The 22,401-nt window shown below is 34.7% G+C and overlaps 1 protein-coding gene across 3 annotated transcripts in view; it reads left to right on the top strand.

The window, feature by feature from the left end:
• The window catches only part of EMC2 (ER membrane protein complex subunit 2), a 36,567-nt gene extending 14,466 nt beyond the window's left edge, over positions 1-22,101 (top strand). For 2 of the 3 annotated variants that reach the window (XM_053988194.1, XM_053988213.1), the window contains exons 6-11: positions 10,711-10,796; positions 10,967-11,026; positions 13,461-13,542; positions 14,684-14,794; positions 15,683-15,787; positions 21,679-22,101. In XM_053988194.1, the coding sequence (XP_053844169.1) occupies positions 10,711-10,796; positions 10,967-11,026; positions 13,461-13,542; positions 14,684-14,794; positions 15,683-15,787; positions 21,679-21,765 (531 nt within the window). In that variant the 3' untranslated portion in view covers positions 21,766-22,101. Of the gene's footprint in view, positions 1-10,710; positions 10,797-10,966; positions 11,027-13,460; positions 13,543-14,683; positions 14,795-15,682; positions 15,788-16,505; positions 17,026-21,678 lie in introns of those variants that run through there. The other variant, XM_053988203.1, reaches the window with a different exon arrangement.
• Positions 22,102-22,401: the final 300 nt, after the last annotated feature.

Raw genomic sequence — 22,401 nt, forward strand, 5'->3', positions numbered from 1 at the left:
TTCAGTGTAGAAAAATGTGTGTCTGTATTGCTGTATTTGTTTCCTTTAGTTTTCTGTTATAATAACCAATGTTACCATTTCATGGGAAGGTGTGATGTAATACCTTCTTAAACACTGATTTTTCGAGACAGACTATAACTAGTGATCTTTCCAGAAGTCTTAGTAGTGTTTAGAGCTGGGCCTTTCAACTCTTTCATTTCCCAGAATATGGAGTATTTAAAAGACTAATATAGTCTGTTGCATGTCTTCTATGTCCCTAATGCATGATCTTACTTCAGGATTGACTATTAATACACTAAGGTAGTGCTTGAATAGCAATTATTTTGATTCATGTCTGGGACATTTTACTAGCTCTTGAATCAGAATGCATAAAGCATGTCAATTGTATAAAACAAAATCTGAGACAGACTGTACTGTTCTTCTAAGCATTTTTGAATATTGTTGGTAAAAGCCACTGTGAGCTATTAGCTGGCAAAATAAAAGTCTAGAGAAACTTGCAGCAATATATTTTCATTTATTTTTTTCCCACAAGGATAAAACTTGATAAATTAATAAACTATGGAGTTTCAGATTTTTGTATGACATAATTATTTATTGGAAAATCAAAAATATTAATCATTGAGGGTGTATGTGTTACTTGGCTTTGAGGAACTGTCTGTTGGGTAAACTTCTGTGTAAGTGTAATACTTGGGCTATTTCAGATGTTTTGGCAATCTCACGTAAATCTTCCTAGGTGTGTGTAGAACCTCTTCCTTTCCTTGGTCAGCTTATTTGATGTGGTCTTCTATTCAGGAGGAGAAAACCCACAGAAACACAGATAACTGGGATTAGAACTAGGGTATGCCAGAGCTGGATATAGATGATGTACCACCCCTTTAACTAAGTAAACTGTAAAAAAAATCTATCAAAACAAATTAAAAAGCAAGCAGCAACATTAAAAAAATACCCCAAAACACCAGAAAGATATTTTTGAGGCAACACATGTGGAAACAATACCAAGTTAAGCACTTGAACAACAGTGGTAGGTTAAAGTCCGTCTGTTAGCAGTGCTAGAACTCACAGATTTTGTGCAAGGGTAAAAGGAACTGTTTCAGTTCTTCACTCTTCTTTTTCACTCTCCCTGAAATAGTAGAAGCTTGAGCTCAACAAGTTTTGAGCACAAGATGCATTGGTGTCCACAGTAAATGGTGGATTTTATCACTGCATGGCCCAAAGAGTTTGACACAGAATCTTCAGAGTCATGTTGGACCAATATGGAACCCACTTACAGTGAAAACACAGAATGGGTCACTTTGGTACATGTTTTATGGCCTTTTGCTGATACCAATGGAAGATGGAGCACCATATTGTAGTGACTTTTATGGACCACAGATCTTGAAGTATACATTTTTGGCAGTTTTACTGTTCTCTCATCTCAACATAGCTAACATCATCTGCGTGCTTTGTTGGATGGCATTACAAAACAAAATTATATATTTAAATAAGTAAAATGCATGATTGTTTCTTTATTTGGATTTTCTTTGTAACCAAATCATAAAGATCCATAAACTTGTAATATTTAGAAACATAAGTTATAAATTTATATTAGAACAGTTGTGTGGTTGAATTTCTTAATTCTAATAATAGAATTGGAGAATGTTACATGCAAAGGAAAATTCCTTGCTATATAACTAGAATTGGTTGGATAAGGCTTGCATGTCAAGAGTGAAAGTTAAGTAAAAGGTTTTGATAAGTTGTCATGTGTAGATTTCTTTGTGTCATTTACCTTTTAATTATTTCCATGCACACATGTGACTGCTGTAGGAAAATAAATATTTCAAGCTTTTAGAAAAGCAACTGTTGCTGAGTTTGTCTTGGCATTCACTTAACTTTATAGAAATTTCTTCTGGTCTGCTGACACATGGAGTTGCTTATATACATTAGATGTTTTGGCAAGTACTTTAAGTGAAACATAGACATTTGTTCACACAAATCATGTAAAAATCATAGCTTGCACTGACTGATCAAAAAGTAGCATGGAAAAAGATTATTCAAAAAATTACTTCTTTTAGACATGTAGCAAAATTTTCCATTTTAAAAGGTAAAGTTTGAACTCAAATTATGTAATGAACATTTACACTTTCATGTGAAGTTTTGTTGCTGAAATTAAGTTAACATTAATTACTTAATTTCTTAGGATACAATTCAAAATAGTCTTTATTTTTTAAAATAGGAACATCTCTAAGTTTTATCTCACTCTGCACTTACTTTCTGAAAAAGATGATTCATTTGGCAATGGAACAGTGTTAATGTCACCTCAGAGATTTTGTTTCATTTTTCAAAGTATGTAGATGTTGAGTCATAGTCTCTTTTCTAAAGACTTTAATGAATGAAATGTGACTCTTGTGAAATGCATAACTTGCATACATTTCAATAGGGTAAGAATTAGAATCTTTTCCATTCTTGTCTGATTTGGTTGAAATGATGGTGTTTTAGAGGTCAAGCTGACAGCTTCCTCTTATTAAGGCTGCATAGTATTTTCTGTTGTAGGGCTCTTTTATTAATTAAAATTTCATGTAGTGTCCAACTGAAAATGTTTCTAGTGATGCTGAACAGTGGCTGCTTTGTTTGTAGATCTTCAGATAAAATGCTTATTCTGTTTCTCAGAACAAAATAAAAGAGAGTTACTGTTTTTTAGTAGTGTTGGTAGAAGGGGTTTTTTTTGTTTGTTTTTGCTCTTTATGTATTTAATTGAGAAATCCTTATCCTGCTCTTCTTTGGAAGAAGACCTTTTAGTTAGACAGGTAAGTATTTTTCATCAGTCAGGCTCTTCTTGAGGTGGTCTGTTCAGCAGAGTAGAGAAGCTTGTTGATGAGAAAGGAAATTGAGTTAATGTGTTCAAGACTTAGGTTGGTGTCTAACCTGCTCCAGTGTCATCCTAGTGCACCTGCAGTTTCTCTTGATTATTCAGCTCAGCCATCAAGAAGATTGCAGAGCACTTGGTCAACACCAGGGAAAGTGAGATAAGGCACAAAGTTCCACCTTAATTCTAATCCATGGAAAATCTGGAGTCTTTATTAGGATAATTCTTCAGCTATTTTTCTTGCCACTTTTTCAACCAAGCTTTTCATGCAAGACACTGTCTGCTTCCTTAGCTTAGAACATGTGGATAGTTTCATTACCATCATGGGTTTAGTAATAGAATTGTGTGAATGAAGAATTTAAAATTTTTGTAGTAAGACTGTGCTCTCATCAACTCTGTTGTTTATTGAAGTGGGCAGGAACAACTGTATGGATATGGTCACGTGAAGTTACCCTTTCTCTTACTATTTTGAGATTCTTTTTGTGGATGAGCTGGGCATATTTCAGAAGAGGCACAGGAGGTGGTTGAAGACCTCTATGTACTAGAAGGATTCAGTATCATGTAAATAGGCAGCAGTTATACACTATGAATATTTGAGTTCATCACTTTCTGTGACTCTGCATTACTGCTATCTTGACTGTATAGGTAACCTTTCTTTCCCTACCTCCTTGTCCCCACTAAATCAGATGAGAATAATGAGCACTGAATTTGAGCACTGGAAATCTGTTTTTCATCTGAACTGTGATAATTCCTTAAAACTGCTGCAGTAGCTGTGAATTCATTTTCAACAGGGACCTCCTGTGAACATCTTGCAGCTTTGTACCTTTATCTACAGGATGCTCTGAGTTGCAAAAGGGAAAACTGCTCACCAAATGAAGCATCTACTAATGGGCAGAATTTTGAGGTGACATGTGTTTCCTTAAATATATTGGCCACACTGCCAAGAAAGACAGAACTAGACCTAAACATAGGTGTGTACAGTGATAGGTTTAAAGGGAGTTGAACAAGATAGCTTGGCACTGACTGACACAGGATGGAGTTGGTGAGAGTTGTGAAGAATGGCTGTTCCTACTTCAGTTAGTTCCCAGTGTGAACTGATGTACCCATCAGCTGGGAATGCCCTATGTGGTCCTAAAAAAATGGGTTTTTTGCTTTTGACAGAGCATCATTTATCATTGCAGGGTTTTTTGCTTCTTGTTCAGTCATGATCAGTGAAGTGAGAGAGCAGAGTGCATTCCACCATTTGTCCCATGTTTTGTGCGCGTAGTACTTTTAAATATTGATGGAGATTTTGTCTCTTGAAATTAAGTATTTGAGAACAGAAGAGCAACTGTACTGCAGTTGTGGTAAAAGTCCGTTTTACTTGTCCTGTGTCTGGCTTTGACTTATTGCAGATACCAGAAGTGTATAAGAGCAGGGCAATGACAGTATACTGTGGTCTGTTTTGCCAGTTCCTATTCATCTTCATGATGCAGTTTTCCTGTGCCAGAAGCATTAATTCTGTTTTTAAGAGCTCTTAATGAAATTTCTGCATAGATTTATTTTTAAACTTGCTTAAGTTTGCCATGCCTACATCTACAACATAATTGAGAAATTAAATATTGTAATTTTTTAATGGATTGTGCAAATCTCCCATTTGTGGGTTTTTTTTTTCCATTCCCACACCTTCAATCTAACATTTTCATGTAATGCCTCTGAATTTGTCTATTACTGTTCAGCAGTTGTTTTCACTTTATTAATACTCATGACTTTAGGGATCTTTTGTGCTTTTCTTGCCTCTAAGCTAAGAAGTCTTGTTGTGCAGCTATTCTTGTTGCCATTCTGTGCCTTAAAACTCTGCTGTTCTCCGTGTCATTTCTGTGTTTTTTCCTATATTTTGGTGAGAAATGAGAGGACTGAACAGCAGTCAGTATTAAAAATGCAGGAGCATTATGAATTTACAAATAACAAAGTGATGCCACAGATGTGTCTCTTCTGTATTTTTTTTTCTGATAACTCCAATATCGCAGTATTTTCAGTTTAGGGTTTTGCGGCAGGGTTTTTGGATTTTTTAGGATGGTTTCTGAACACTGAATTGATGTTTTGTAGAATTGTTTATTGCAAGTCCAGTAACTCCCTCCTAACTGGACAAATTCAGACAGGTTTTTTGTGTACATTAAATTAGCATTGTTTGACCCTATATGCAGCCATTTATGTAGATTAAATTTCACAGGTCATTTTATTGTGCTGGTAAAAGTATTCATTATGATTAATTATTGTGAATGCTATTCTTTGCACTTGTCTTTTGTTCTTTATACTTAAATAAGTCCTTATCAACGTTTAACTTTACATCACTATTAATTCCCTTGTTAGATCTCTTATCAAGAGTGCTGAGCAGTAGGTTTTAATACAGGTGTTTCTGTGATTCTCAGTGCAGAGAACTCTTTTCCCTATTTTATATCTTTTGACTTACTTATTTATCCATGTCAAGACCTTCCCTTGTTAGGCTGTGGTAACTATAGTTTCCCTCAGAGCTTTAAGCATCAAGGTGAGACATCTTGTTGAAATTATATTTTATGTCAAAGATGACTTTTACATGGATCTTTATTCATCTACATTTAAGGACTCCTTGAAGAACTCCCCTAGATAAGGGAAGCCTTACTTTCCTCTGTGTAAACTGTTTTTACTTTTTGTTGGTATATACCATTTTTAATGTTTGCCAATTCCAGGCTTTAGCTTTTCAGCCTGTACAGCTCCTACCAATTTACTCTATGCTGGTGTTAGACTTTATAGGTTGTTTATTGGATACAAAAAGTTATGTTTTGCTTTGAGGTTGTTCCTAAAAGGGCAGCTTCAGCCCAGTAGCTCTGTGCCTGCATACGTTTGCAAGGTTTAACTGTCTTGCATGATTAACATTGAAAAAAGTCTGAATTCTGGTAGGAATAAATTTGTTATTGTGGCTTTTTGTGGTTATGTACTGGTTTTGCTTATGTGCTTTTTTGACATCTGTGTAATTTTTTCCCTGTATCTCCGTTGTAGCTGTTTACACTTCTGTTTTGATTTGCATATTACAGTTTGAAGGAAAATGTTTCAATGGATCAAACTCTTAGACCAAATACATATTTTCTAAAACGTTAAAAGGAAAGAAAAATTTCTTTTTAAGATGGAAAGTATCATGTGTTTAAGGCTGTAGTAGTTTTACAGATAAGAAATTCTTCCTTTCCTAGGGGCTCAATCCCTGAAAATTCTCCTACTACTACTTTACAGCCATGAAATTTAGAACAATTAATGACTCTCTTGGTATGTTTTACTAATGAAATACAGAAGTTGATAAATGTTCAAGTCCTCACTTCATTTTGAGTCTACCTAATGCTAATTAAAACGAATCATGACAAATGGAGGATTAGTGCTTATGCCAGATTGGGAATTACTAGTCTTTACAAAAAAAGAAATACCTTAGAAAGGGTCACTCCTTAATAAATTTGTACATACTGAAGTAGCTTAGTCCATATGATACTGATTCTTCAAGTATTTCTTTAAGATGCATATATCTTTCCATAAAGAATTATGGATTTACAGAATTAGCCAATAACCATTCCAGTGTTTTGCTTTAAACTCTGGAAAATTGAGGGAGAAATCTGTGTCATAGTATCTGCGTGGTCAAATTCTGCAGATCTTGTTACAGCACTGGAGGTTTTTCCTTTTCCTTTTTACTTAAGGTGGAAGGAGAAAGAAGATTGAGTTAATTTTTGTATGAGGCTTGTTCTAGAAAGTCTTACTGTTGTGATGTGACGAATTGAAATGTACCCCTTGATGCTATTTTTAAAATTTTTATCAATATAGTTGTTTGTGACTATTTTAGTACGCCTTTTAGACTTCAAAATAATTTCAAGTCCCTGTATTTAAAAAATAATTTCTCAAGAATATTCTTGGTGGACTTAAAATTAATAATTGAACTAATTTGTACTCTCCATTTTGCAGTTTTCTAGTATCTTGCAATAGGTCCCCTAAAAATGAATGTGTTTTGAGATGTGAGGTTTTTGGTAAAGAGGGCCTTTAACATAATGGAACATGAAATTGCCTGTTTTTTTTCAATCAGCTGGTTTTAAGGTAGGTAATAAATAGGAAATATGGTATAAATGCTAGGTAAAGCTTCTGAAGAATTGGTGTGAGTCTGGCTTTACTTTACAAAAATACTTTTGTATGCTAAAGTGGTTATTAGTGTTGGCAGTGGTTCTGTGCAGTAAAGCATTTTGTTTAATTTGTGTGGAAACAAAGAAAGATTGACGCTATGAGTGTAAATTGCTGTTAGTTATGCTGCTGTCCTGAGGATGCTCAGGAAACTGTGTGAGCTCCAGCTCACAGAGCAGCACTTAAGCTGACTCACACAGTGAGCTCAGGGGCAATACAAATGAGAACAAGAATTAGAAGTTTACAGCACACAAACTGTGCTCCATGTTTTGTTTGTAATGCAGGCCTTTTTGTGTGTATTTTTCTTAATGTACTGACTCCTGGAATTACTGAATTTTATTTTTATTTAAAAACTGGTAGACTTTATGATTGAAAGAAAAACTTGGAAGTCAGATAGGAGAGTAGTGAATACAATTAAAAGCAATAGTAGTTTGTTTTCATGTCTTCATTTTTTCACCTGTCATATCAATCCTGTGGATCACAGATCTACTGAACACCTCTGTGCATATCTCTTGGCTTTATGATTTTATTTATGTGATGGAAAAAGTTAGAATCTGCTTTTAAAAAAACTCCGCATCTTCATCAGATTCTTTTCAGTGCTTTTAAAAAGACTTTCAGAAATTCTGTGCTACTAGACAACGTTTTGTTCTTCCTCAGGATGTCAGCACTGTTTTGAGTGGCTGAGCCTCTCCTTTGTAAACTTGGAGTTCTCTGTAAATAAACTTATCTCCCAGCATTTTGAGGGTGAAGTGAGTGCAGATTCCAAGCCCAGATGCTGCTTATATCTTTGGTGATGAGGAAGGTAGACAAAAAAAATGATGTTTTAAAAGTTGTAAAAGTGTGATTTTGAAGAAATTTCTTGGAATTTGGTGCAGCAGGGAGATTCTGTCAAATGTGAACAAAACTAATTTAATTCCTCAGTGCTACCACCAGTATATGTTGTGTTATTTGATTGCATTAGATTACATGTTTGCTATAGGTAAACATCAGCTTATATTTGTGACTAGAAATAATTGTAGCTTTTCATAAATTAATGTCTTGAGGCTCCTGTGATTTATGTTACTTGTGAGTGCTCTGGTTTAGAAATAAAGCAGCTATGGAAAAAAATTTGTTTCCAGACTCTCTTGGAGGACTGACTTGGATGCAATTGAAGGAGTTGCATTAGAAATAGAGAGGAGAGTGACTTATGTAGACTGTTCCTGTTTGCCATGGCTAATTAAGTTTTCATATGCATTGATTGATTTTATATATTTAATAGATTATTTTAGTTCTCAACGGTTTACTTTAATCAGGCTCTTGATTTCTTTCAATTTTGAAAATAATGAGTTGTTAATCCAAGGGCTACATTTATAAAGTCAATAGCCTGTTACCTGCAAAAACCCTTCTGTCTTCCTAGGCTGTAATTGCTTGATGCATTCCTTTGGCTGTGCACGTTGTTATCCCCACTTTTCCTCTTTTCATGTTTCAGGCTCAGTGGGCAGGTCACTGGGCTGTGTATAATGTCAGCTTTGGGCAGTGCGTTAACACTGCCCTGGTGTTCCCACCAGAGAAGGGGGTGACCTGCTTTACAAATGCTTTGAAAACTCCATAAAACGTGACAGCAAACAATGGTTTGGTTGAGGTTTTTTGGTTGTTATTTTGTGGTGGTATTTTGTTTGTTATAGCAGCATGATAAGCATGTGGGATTATTCTTTTTAAATTTAAAGAAAGTAAGTTTAATTATGCTGTTATCTTTATTTTTAGAAAAGCAAAAATAAAATAGAGAGTGTGTTATTGTTACAGTAATAAATGTGTCAGCAGTTAAAATTTCCTGTTATGGCTTTTAGCCAGATTTCTCCCAGTAAAAGTAGAATGATGTATGTAGCTTCACAGGTTGCAGTTTGACAAAGAAGCAGTGGAAACCATACTCATTGTGTTGTAATTTGGCCTCTGATTAGTCTTCTCTCTGTCTGTGTCTTACATTTAGTCACAAGGGTGAAATATTTTTTTCCTCCCTGGAGTTGTTTTCACTGAATTTCCATTGAATATGTGTTTGTGAAGGAGATAAAGGGGATGAATTAAAAGGAAATTAATTAAATGTCAAAAGTATTTTTAGATTTTCTGTTTTGGTGCTTGAACTAATGTACCACTCTCTTGTTTTGGAAGCAATTGATTTCTTCAAATGGATTAAAGGATAAAAAATTATTTAGGAGAGTAATTATGTTTAAAATGTTGTAAATATACAAGAACTCTTGTAGAGTATATGTGACTGTGAACTTAGGGTAAATAATGAAGAAATTGATTTCAGAGCTATCATGAAGAAATTGATTTCAGAGCTATCTGAAATACAAAGATTAAAATTGTTCAATATTTTGTTGAAGAGTTGTCCTGTCAAGGCTTCCAAAGGATGATACCCAACTATATAAACTCTTTAGAAGATATGAAATAGAATGAGAGCTATGAAGGGGATAAACAGTGAGACTTAATTACCAGAGAAATGTGTTTTATATTTTTCATCATCAATATTATCTCATGGAGAAATGACAAACAAGAGGGTGTGTGTACATGTTGACATCACGGACACCAGCCCGTGTGTTGTCTCATGTCTGACCTCAGTGGCTGTGGTCACCCAAGAGCACAGGGGTTGGAGGCAAGGAAGGAAGCTGATGGCATTCCTTTTTTGAGTTACGTTCTACTGGAATTGTGTTTTCCTTCCATTCTGTCAGATTTCTGATCTGATGACTTTCAGGCTCACTGAGGTGTGCTGTTTGCTCCCGGCTGGGAAGATTCCTTTGTTTTGAATCACACCTCAGGTGTCTGTTGATATTCAGTTGGTTTGAGCATGGTGCTGGTAGCATCAAGGTCACAGGTTTGACCTCTGTAAGGACTGTTCTTGTAAGCGCTGGACTCAATGAGATCCTTGCGGGTCCTGAAAACTGTAACTGGCATCATTCAGAAGCTGGAATATTGGATTAATGCACAGAATGATCAGCTATTACAGTCCTCTATATCTTTCCTCCTTCTGGTCTCTGACTACTTTTATGGACTTCAAAATTTAAATACATTATAATTCTTATAACTCAATTTTATATTGTTTAAGCTGAAATACATTTTTTTACCCACATATCAAAGTACTGCTCAGTTTTTGGCATTGAAATAGCTATTTTTTATTGCCTTTTCATTGCAGAGCCTACTTTGTGCTCCAAGAATGATGAGAGACTTGTTTAGGGAACTGGTGTGTATTTAGCATTAGTTAAAGGTGCCATTCAGCACATCAGCAAGAATATTTTGTAATGGCTGAAAGCCATACTTACACAGAGACAACCAAGATGCATCTCTGGGATTCTCTAGGACTCAGTCACCATTTCTCCTCTACAGTCATGGATCTTGTGAATGACAAGGTGGGGGTAGTTGGAATGGCTGAAGATTAGCATCCCCTGCTGTTTTGTAATTATCAGAATCTGGACAGTCATTTATTTGAATGAAATAATGCATACAGTTTGTGCCTCCAAAGAAAAGCATACATAATGTGATTGTAAGAAGAGGTTTTCAGTCTCTCAGTGGGATATGATAGGGTATGTTTATAAACTTCAACCTAGCAGTATCTCTGCAGTGGAATTCCACTGGTATTGAGATAATAATTTGCACAGTCAAATTGCTTTCCTTACAAAAACCCAGGGAATTATGAGGCCTAATCCTTTATTAATGTCAACCCATAGGCAGCAAGAAAGCGTAAGATTGCCATTCGAAAAGCCCAGGGGAAAAATCTCGAGGCCATCCGAGAGCTGAATGAGTATCTGGAACAGTGAGTGTCTTACAAGAATACGGATTGTGTTTTGCTATTCTGATAAATCTTTTTAATTAAAGTGGAATTTGCATTTAATTTACGCTTTTGCTTCAGTGCTAGTCATTTACAGAATCCCTTGCACATTCTTTCTTTTTTTCCTTTTTCCCTCTCTTGAATTCTCTATACAGATTTGTTGGTGACCAAGAAGCTTGGCATGAACTTGCAGAACTTTACATCAATGAACATGAGTAAGTTGTTTGCTAAGTCTGCATAAAAAATGTTAATTTGAAACCCACTCTATGTAAGTCAAAAACCACAGTGATTTTTTTAAGGACTAGTGTTACAAAGTATGCTGTCTCATTTCCAATATACTAGGCCTCAACTGGAAATAATTACCAAGCTTATTTGGCTACCAAATACATTAAGAAGGCATTTGTTTTTCAAACAAAAAAGTTTACTTAATTACCTATATATTTCTAGTAGTTTTTAAAAATCTGATGCTTGAAAGAAGTGGTTTGAGTGCAGCAGAGGACAGCACTTACTTCCTATCATTTTTCATTCAAGTTATGTATTTTACTTGTTACTTCTAAAATCAATTGATCACTGCAACCAATATTCCAATTTTCTTTTAGCCTACCTCTCCCAGAACTTTTAGTAACCTTTAAAAAAAGCCCCACAAAGCAAAACATAGATCTAGAGTTGGAGGCATCTGGTCGCCTGGGTACAAAACCCAATGCGATCAAGAATGCTGAATGTTGTAGTAACTTGCTTATTGGATATTTAATGTTTTTGTTAGCTTTTTTTATTGCTGGAGTGACAGGAGGAAATCCCAGTGTGAGAGGATTAGCTCCAAAGCCTTAGTGCAAGTTTTCTAATATCACAGCATTAATTCAAACCTCCACCAAAAGGCGTATCTTTTTTTCCCCCTCTTTCTTTGGTTCTTCAGGCCAGCCTGAATTATATCACATTGTTTCCTTCTTTCCTTTTCAGAGGGTAGTAAAAGAATCAAATTGTCAAGGAAGAAATAGCCATTCTCACTGTGAGGGAAAAATTGTTCCCCAGTCACCTCTCCTTGTACCCCATTCTCAAAGAAAATAGTTATTAAACTCTTTTAAATTATGACTTCAGGAATAAACTAGAATTTTGATAGCTAAACTTCCATTTGTTTGGAGAAATCTACCAGTCACTTTTCCAAGAAAATAGCTACTAAAAAAAAACTGGCTGGAAGAATATTTGAGCTTGTCAAATCTGTCAGTACGAAAGTGAATGATAGAGTGGTTAAAACATACGTATTCCATTATTAGGTTGGGTTTTTTCGCTATAATCTTTATTATGAAATTGTGCAATAAAACCCAAGAAAGAAATTGCTTTTGCTTGTATTTGTTTTGGTCTGTAATTCCAATAAAAAACAATATATAGAACTTCAATTCATTGAAAGAATTCACCGTCCTCACTATACTTCCATAAGCATCATTAATATTATTTTGATAATAGGGAAAAATTGGGCTCTTGGCTAAAACCAACTAAAAGTTAAGTTTTAAAAAAGAAGGCAATTCCTCAGCTTACATGTTTTATCAGGGTCACAAGTCACAGGGCTTGTGAAATCACCATGCTCTCATTTTTGTTCATAAGCACATGTAGATGTATAAGGTTTACACAGTTGTCAGTTCTACCCTGTTCTGCAATGAGGACTCTGGCTTCTGCTTTTGGAGAATGAGGTGGCTGCCCTTTTATCTCCAGATTAATAAATTATACAGATAAATGACAATCATAACATGCACTGGAGAAAACCACAGCATATTTATTTTAGGATAAAAGATTTTACAGATAATATGGTTTAATATGGTCTCATAGTTGCTAAATTGCTTTTACTGCAATATTAAATATCTAACCACACTGCCATCATAAACCTTCTGTCTCTGAATTTTGGAATCCTATGCTATAAACCGTGCAATAGTGCTATCACATATCTCTAGGTGATGCAAATTCTGCAGACAGTTCTATTATTGGAAAGATTACAAAGCTAAGATTCTTCTCAATAAACCTGCATTTTGAACTTGACTTCTTAATTCTTTCTGAAAGTTTTCACTAAAAAACTCAAGGACTAGCCTTCTCAAATGATAAGGATTTGCCCATTTTGGAGAGGTCTGATGCTATTTTCATACATAGATTTGGACTGTTTGAATTTTAGAACTGTTCTTAGTATGTTGGTTTTTTGTCTTAGTTCTGTGGTTGACTGTTGGCAGGTAGAGTTAACTGACAGTGTAAATGCTGTGAGCAGTAGCTGTGTTTATGAACTCTCAGGTAGTTGAATTTTCTTAGGAAAAAAAAGGAATTCCTTTTGTAGTCTCATTTCAGTGTCTTACAGTACCTAATGCCTGTTTCTACTCATCACTCCTGCTGATAAGAAATGGCACTTATTAATAAGAGATTAGTATATTAAATGCTTTTCATGAGCTGTTCCATTTATACCTAGACCATTAGATTTTGTGTATTTTTCCTCTATGATGTAAAAATAGTAACTTGGTTCTAAACTTTATTTTAAAATGAAGCATTTTAATTAATTGTGAATCATGTGATTTTATGGGGGGAAAAGTAATACTTGTATTGTGCTGTAAAAAAACTGAAGCAAAGAGCTGTGTACTCATGTTTCATTTTATCACTGTTTTTTGTATTCCTCAGCTATGCAAAGGCAGCCTTCTGCTTAGAGGAGCTTATGATGACTAATCCACACAACCACTTATATTGTCAACAATATGCTGAAGTAGGTATTTCAGAAAAATCAATTATGTTTGATTACATTTTCTGTTTTTATGTTACAGAAGTGGTGAAAATGGTTTCTTTAATTTTTCCCTAGGAGATTCACAGGGAATGCTAACATCTCCTAGAACTGAACATGTTCTGGAAATTGTGTTTTCATACTCAGCAACTCAGTCACAGCGTGACTAAGCTAAATATAAGAGTTAGGGGAGGAATTATTCAAGACAAAAGCTAATTTTAAATGAATTCTTCTTGTTGAAGTCTTTACGCACTTTTCAAATTTAAGTGCATGAGAAGCTGAACTTTTCTACAACAATGCTGCCTAGGAGATTATGATATATTGCCTGTTACTGTGGACTCAGATCTTTGAATCCACATACTAATTTCTGCCTGAAGAAGCACTGGTGGAAGACAGGTAAAAGCTAGAGGTAAAATTAGAAGTTTTAGCTCAAGGTTTTAGCCATTTGAATTTGTCTTTTTTTTTTCCAGATTATTTTTCCCCCTAAATTATACTGCTTAACTGCTTAGAATGCGTTTAATTTGTTTAGTTAACATGGGCAAAATTGGGTTGACATTAAAACTTGAAAGCCTAAGTAGCTTTCTCATAGAAAGACTTTGAAGCATATCTTCTAGTATTTATCCCTCTTTTTGTTGATCTAATATCTGGAAAAATTAATAGAAAAACAATGGAGTAATCCTCTAAACTTTGTGTGCTATTTTGAATACATAATGAAAGGCATTGTGTTGTTTTGTGAGCTGTTTTCATGCATGCTGTGGGAACATAGGGTCAGTATGGATTTCTAGTAGTCAGAATTTAGATTTAAAGTTTGTTCTACTTTTCATATGAGGCATTCCCAAGGTGTCAAGTATTTATAGGTGAAAAAGAATCACTTTTTAATCTTGGAGCAATACATTAATGAAATTAATTCTAGGGTTTTTTCTCCTGTAGTTAAATATTTTAAAATGTATATATTGCAAAGAACCTGGATTTCTCCCAGACCAGTATTTGGCCTTTGATAGGATTCACCTGATTTGAAATGACATGTGAAACAAACTTGGAGTGAATTTTTGTAATATCATTGCTTTAGATTGAATGCCTGAGGTATGAATGACATGCAAGTTACAGGAGTTTACAATTTTTACAGGTTAAATACACTCAGGGGGGGCTTGAAAACCTTGAGCTGTCAAGAAAGTATTTTGCACAAGCACTGAAGCTTAACAACAGAAATATGAGAGCTCTATTTGGACTTTACATGGTAAGCATGATTAGGTATATTCCATGTTATCATTCTGAATATGTTTATTCATGCATCTTATCCTTTGCTGTTTGCTGTTTTGTTTTTTCCCTGATTTTTAACTTAATAGCTCAGATTATTAACACTGTTTTAAAATATGGAGTATTTTACATCCATTTGGAGTAGGGATAATTTTGTGCTAGTAACTACTCCTTACTGAAGTGCTCTTAACCTTTAATTCTTGCCTGTATTTTCAAAAGAATTATCGTTATTGGCATGGGAAGGTAACTTCTTCAAAAAGGCTTTAAAGTCATGCGTCCTCTCTAGAAGATGATGAATTGCTGAAAAACACCAGCATAGTAGCAGTGATTCCTTGCACAGTGGATTTATTTATATAAGTAAAAATCTTTCTTTGGTTCTTAAGTAATACTTTTTATTCTTTCAGGTGAGGGTAGGCATATTTTATGTAGAGACTTATCTGCTTTTAAAATGTGTTTTCTGATGCTACAGGGGGAAATGTCATGTTTTTAATGTCAGCTTGGGCATACAAGTGATGTATTTTATATTGTCTCTGGTAAAAAATTGAATGTGGAAAACTAATTCATAACTCTCACTTTAGGAGAAGCAAATTGAATTAGCTGATCATGACCAGGTTTGGTTCTTAACTCAGTACAGAACTGAACTAAAGTCTCATGTACCTTTAAATAGAACAAACAGTATTTTTTGAAAGTCTAGTTGATTCTTATCTGGATGTTGTTTGCTGGTAACTTTTAACATTTTTTTTGTCTTTTTCCACTATCACTGTGCATAGGGCTTAGACTGTAAGGATGCTCAGTGTTCTCAGCTTATTTCATGCACATAAATTTTATAATTACACTGGGTTTTGTTCTTATTTTATTGTATTCCTAGTCTGCCAGTCATATTGCTTCCAATCCAAAAGCAAGTGCAAAAATGAAAAAAGATAATATGAAATATGCCAGCTGGGCAGCAAACCAAATAAACAGAGCATACCAGGTTAGTACTTCATTGCTGTATGATACTCTTAACATGCTCTATAGTTCTTTTCTGCACTCTTACCAGCTGCTGTTCAAGAGGTTAAATATTACATGTAAATCAGCATAATCTGCTTGGATTTTTTACATTCTGCTTCTGTTTGATTTCCTGGAAACCTTAATTAATAAAAGGTTAAGGTTTCCTGGAAACCTTAATTAATAATTTTACAGTTACTAATTGCTGTCATTTACTTAAAAGCTTTAGACATATTTTTCCTACTAACATTAACTGAATGTACATTATTGTAATATCGACCTTCAAGACTTGGTTCTACAGCTATTTTGGTAAAACTTGGTATGTCTTAATTCTTAGAGTGACTTTGTTACCCAGTTCTATTTTACCAGAAAACAAATGAAAATTCTAGTTTACTTGAGTTTACTCTAACCTTTCAAAATCATATTTAATTGCCTTAATACTTGTGACTGAAGTTGGTTTTGTGTAGTTTCATAGAGAAATGTTCATTGAGTTGTGAAAATGTAGACTTTGTAGGCCATAATCAAAGCTTGCTGAAGTGATTGGGAGTCTTTCCAACTTTTTGAAAAGTTATGTGTAAACTATTATATTTACTGTTGTATTATAAGCCTCTATTTCTTTCTATAACTATGAATGAAAACATATTTTAGCTCATAGGCTCTGCTGTTTATCCTAAATATATTATGTCTATTTCACTCCCTTACAGCTATTCTTAATGATCTGCCAATCAAAGATTATACATAAGTAATCCTGGATGTCAACATGATACTGTCCAATTCTCCCCACAACTTTTTTGTTGAGCAAAAGTGTTGGTGTTAAATGCAAAGACTTCGTATAAATATAGCTCTTCTTTCTTCCTGCAATATTTCAGTATTGGAACCCAATATTTAATTTTTTTCTTCTTGCTACTGTTTCACAGTTAATACTACCAAATGGCCTTTTTACAAGCAGCATCTATTATGGAATTAAATTAGATTTTCCTTTTACAGACAGTTCAGTTTTCTTAATACTTAACTGCATTTCAGTTCCTTGCCAAGTGTGAAGCTTCTTGTGGCTGATGTGTTTTTGATATATTCCAACTTAGAGGTATTTTCCATTTCTCCTAATTGGCCCTGTAGCTTCTGACTGTACAGTGAAGAGCATTGTATCCCTGGGGACAATGAAGCATTTTATACTCATGTGCCTAAAGTTTATTTCTCTTCTGCTCTTTAAATAGCTCTGCTTTTCAGTAATAAACCATTTACCTGCTCATGGTGATAAGGTGTGTATGAGTTAACTACTTTGTCTGATGTTTCATAAATAACCAGGGCTTCTTTTGACTTGAAGTATGCCTGACATTCCTGTAAGCACAGTGCAGATGGAAAACTCAAGTATTGCAGGATTAAAACCAAACAAAAACCCAAAACCCCCAAAAAAACAACAAAAAAAACCCCCACAAAAACAACAACAAAAGAACCCAAAGAAACAAAAAACAATCCTAACACAAATTCAACCAAAACAACCAAACACTTAGAAAAAACATTAAAGAGTGGAATACACCACAGATTCATAATTGACAGAACAAAACAGGTTTTAAAAGATGTGTGAATTTTTAGTGAAAACCAGTATTCCATGTTTTATATCTTAGTAAAATTAACTGCTTAGATTAGAGTGGATTTGCATATGTTTTAAGTAAATATTGTGACTGGAGTTCAAAGTACTGGTAGAGACTTGTTAGCACTTCTGGGAAACAGTCCTTTTCAGGGTGCATCAGGATGGAAATTTAAAACCAGTGTGGGCTGTGGAATGGCCTAGAAGACCTGGAAATAGGCATCTCCTGGTTCTAAATATAATGGATGTTTAATTATGACAGTTTTTAGTTAACTGATTCGCATCCAGATAAGCACACCTGTTTGGTTTTGTTTTTTTTTCCTTTTCCTTCTTTTCTCTCCTCATGGCTTTCTGTTAACATCATAATGTCTCTAATAAAACACAAATTTTATTGGTAGTGGTGTGTTGCTAGGGGCATTTTTAAGTGCAGGGGGTTTTGGGGGAGATTGTTGGTTTGTTTGGGGTTTTTTTCTTTTAGTTTGAAATTCCTATTACTGTTTTTGTGGAGTTCTTTTGGATCCTACATTAAGCATTTTTGGCTGATGCTTACCAGAACCAGTCGTGTTAACACAACTAACGTACATACATATATACATACATATATAGATATATACATATGTATATATGTACATGTGTATACATACATATATAGCCTCCTTTTCTGCTCTTGTTAGCTGTTTGGGATATAAAGTGAAGAACACTGTGTGTGATGAGAATCTTAGGGGAAATTCAGCTCTTGAGAAAATGAAAGTGCTGAAGCTCAAGCCAGGGTGTGAATACCCCCATTCCCCTTCCCAGAAGAACCACAAGAAGCTCCATAGAGCCCAGCTGGGCAGGACATCCCCAGCCCACCCTCCTGACGTTGTTATAGTGCTGCAGAAGTGTTTGGCTGTTCCATTCTCTGTGTCAGACACTCAGAGCATCCAGCAGCTACAGCCAGAGGTGTTAGGTGATGCAGTAGGTGGCAGTTCCCCCATGAGTCAGTGTTGATTTGTTGCTCCTCAGTGAGCTGAGCAGCTGGAAATTGTCACCATTTGGACCTGAGGATGCAACCTTGGTCTCTTGTGCCAGGGGAAGCCCTTACAGTGCTCCTGCCTTAGTGGGAGAGTATGTCTAGACAGGTTTTAAGCTGGATATTTATATGATCTCTGTAAATTCTCCCCACTTCCCATGCATTATCCACCTGTAAATTGCAGTAAGAGCCTTAACAGCTTATTGGGTTTGACATTGACTTGTTTTATTGGTTGGACATTCTCATACTGCTAAATGAAATTTTTCAGGTGTATGTTCTAGAGAGCAGGATGAATTTAGAATCCTGATTTGGAGGTCTATAAAAATTATATGAATTTGTGACTTTAAATTCCAAGTTGCAAAAAGTTACTTCTGAGCAATTGTCTTGCAGTGAGATCTTTCCCCATTTCCAGTTTGGATTTGAACTTGAATTACCAGCAGTTTGCTCAGTAATTTTGGAAAACTGCCTTTATTTTTTCAAATGACTGGCTATAGTTTCTTTTTAAAATTTATTTAATTATTAAATGTATTTTGTGTGCAATTTACTTGAAATATTTTTACTGGTCCCCTTCTTTCAATTTATTCTGTCATTCAAGCAGTGTGCTTTGGCACTTGATTTTTGCTTTTCTTGTGCATTCCTCTATGAAATCAGAGGAACTTCTTAGTTTATTGTCGTTTAAAGAAAGCAGTGTTTGAGTAGAGAAAGAAAACCTTTTTCACCAATGTTGGTTAGACTGTGCAGCACTGTCTTTACAGGAAAACATGGTGATAAAGAATAGTTTAAAAAATTTTTGAAATGCACAGATATTTGACACTCCAGCTAGTTAATATACTTATTTTGATGTTAAATATGTAACCATCCATGCTGATTAGTACTTCTCATCTGTGTCTAATCTAGGAGAAATGTAAACTTCTTCAGGAAGACAGAAATGTTTTGTAGCTAGGGCTGCTGTACAGAGCTGGAATTCCTGGCTGCTAACACATCCTCTGAAAAAAAAAAAGTCATTATGCTCCAGGCTTCTTAAATTTAATTGGATGGAAAAAAGACCCAAATAAAATTTAATTTTAATCTTTTATTTCAGAAGTTAGTGAAGTACTCCCTATTCAAAGAATTAGTTTTGAGTTTATTATTATTACAAGCTTACTTTTGCCTTATGACCGGGAAACTGGATAATTCCAAATATGCAGACCCTGAGAGGAACTTCTGTCTGTTCTAACTGAGGACATGAGTCACAGCTACTTTAACACCAAAACAAAATAAGGCTACCTGGTGCTCTTCAATTAGGTAATTGGTTTAGCATGTCCTCTGGTAGAAGCATTTCAGCAGAGGCAGGCGAGTTTGATAAATGCTCACAAAAATCTTTAATGTGATCCTACTCACAGTAATTTTCCAGATACATGCTTCTTTGGTACATTGCTAAACTCTTCTGTGTTAGCAATCTCCATGTTATTTATGGCTGGAGAGAGGTGATTTTGTTACTAACCATTTGGGAAACAGAAAATTAAGTCATGATTTAAGAAATGGATTCCAGCTCAATCAGTCAAATTGCTGTGTAATGGTTGAATAGACAAAATAATTGTTCGTCAGGGCAAATTTGAAGTGATTACATTTCCAAGTGTGCTTCTGGTTGTTATGACGTAGAGTTTGGTTTTATTTGTTCAGTTTAAACTACATGTCAGTATCATGAAGGCAACCTCTCTTGAAATTAGCAAGTAGCATTTTTTTAAACTAATGTCATATGTCAATTTTGCTTCCAGTGTCCATGTCGAGAATAAGTAAAATCTTTATTTTGAAGCTTTTCTCTGCGTACTTTCTGCGTGTCTTGACAAGTGCTTTTTGACCACAGTATATTTAGGCTTCTGTGCTTTTTATTGAAATTTTTGAATGTTTTGAGTTTGAAATAATTTTTCACTTGAAACTTTTGACCTGTGTTTTTTAAACTTGCTTATTTTTGTGAAAGGATTTGGAATTTCCAAGTGTCTGTTTAATGTGTACAAAGAGAGGATATTTTATTCAATCAGATAAAAGCATAAGTTGCTGCTTTCACCTTGGAGTATCTTAAGAAATCTTGGATTTTCCTCTGAAGTTGACTATTGCATGTCACTTTGGAAACTGCACAACTTGAAGAATGGGTTTATATATACTACTAGAATCAAAACCTGGTACACCATTTAAGCACTTGGAAATCTAAAACATGAAAATACAGTGTTTTCAGTACATCTCTAAGCTGTAAAGTGTTGTCACAGTAACAAAATTTCTCCTAACTTTGATTTGAGATAACTTATTATTTACTGTGCCAAAACTATTTTTTTAAAAAAACTCAGTGCTGATTGGGAATTGCAATGCTAGATTGTAGCCTAGGGGTCAAAAGCAGGTTAACAGGTCCTGCAGCTTGTTGCTAGTGTGATATTACCTGAGTTTGATGACTTAATCTTTCTTAACAGGTCATGAAGAGTTTGCTAAATTAAGTTAATTATAAGAGAGAAGGGACACATTATAAATCAAGGACTAACTATGCAGGACACCAGTGGTATTTGAAATAAAAAACTTCAAATTGAAAATTTATTGAGTGTTTAGATGTTAACATTTAAGTAGAGGATAGGCTGTTTTACTAAAAGAAAGTTTTAGTTACTGTTTCTGTAATTTCTTTAGCACCCCTCCCAACCTGAAATGTAAAACTTTTTAGTGCAGGTGTATTAAAAATGGTTAGGAGTTTCATTTGACTAAAGACCAACCTGGTCAATGAATCCCCTCTGTTAGATCTGGCTTTTGAGTGATGGCAATTGCCAGAATCATTAGAAAAACCCTTTTGAGTTCAGCATGGGGTGGTCAGCATTTCCTATCCTTCTACTCCTTCCTTTTTAAAGCCACTAGTAGTATTTGTTAAGCTGTATCTTTCTTTCTTATCAAGACAGACTTTATTTCAAATGTTCTCTGAAACTGGTGTTTTAATAGTAGGCTACAATCAAGTAAATGTTATCCCACATGGTTACTTTGAGCTATAAAATATAATTGTATGTTGTCTAGATTATTTTATAGTAAATTTTGATAAGTAGAATTTTTTCCGTCTTGCTTTAACAGAAGGTATTTTTTCTTCATAGAAGAAGAGATATAGCTTGTATTCTGGTAAAAATTCTGAGGTTTAGTTTTGTGCTTTTAAGTTTTTAGTAAATAGAGTTAATTATTGGTATTTGGTGTGTAGAACTGTTATTTCCACAGGATTTAGACATAGAATTTCAGATATATGGCAACTAACAATCCTTTCTTTCCTGTTTAGTTTGCAGGTCGCAGTAAGAAAGAAACAAAATACTCCTTGAAGGCAGTGGAAGACATGTTGGAGACCCTGCAAATCACTCAGTCTTAGCTTGGCACAGAGATCTAATATGAAATTTTCCAATACCACACTCAACCTGTAATGACCTGTGGGTTATGTTACTCTAGTGCTGTTAAAAGTTAATTTTGTATTGATTACGTGCTATATAAAATAACATTTTATGAAAAGTAAAATGCCTATTTATTGCTGCTATAAGAAATGTGATGAATACCCACTGAAATTAATAACTTAGCCACATAAACAACATGAAGAAATGACGTGCTGCACATCAGTATCCTCAGATTTTTGTATGTACAGTACTTGCTTCTAAGCCATAATTTGTAGAAATAAACTTGTTAAATGATTAAAAAAATACAGAGACTTAAATTTATATATGTAGATTAATAACATATGCTAAATATTTTTCTTATTTGCACATTTAAGAGTAAAAACATGCTACAGAGGTACACTTTCTGGAAAGTACATCAAGGGGTGATTATGAGTACACTTTATTAGAGAAGAAAGTTTGTTAAGGGTTTTCTTAATGAGTTCATATCTTGTACTGTAGAAATGGAGAAACCTTACTTGTGGACTTGGCTTCCAGGGTGCTGTTGTACTGGCTTAAGGGCAAAGACATTCTTCTCTGTGGCTTTGTGGGCAAATGCTTCCATGCCCACGTAATTCTCT

This window comes from Vidua macroura, chromosome 1, assembly GCF_024509145.1.
Source record: "Vidua macroura isolate BioBank_ID:100142 chromosome 1, ASM2450914v1, whole genome shotgun sequence".
Lineage (NCBI taxonomy): Eukaryota > Metazoa > Chordata > Aves > Passeriformes > Viduidae > Vidua > Vidua macroura.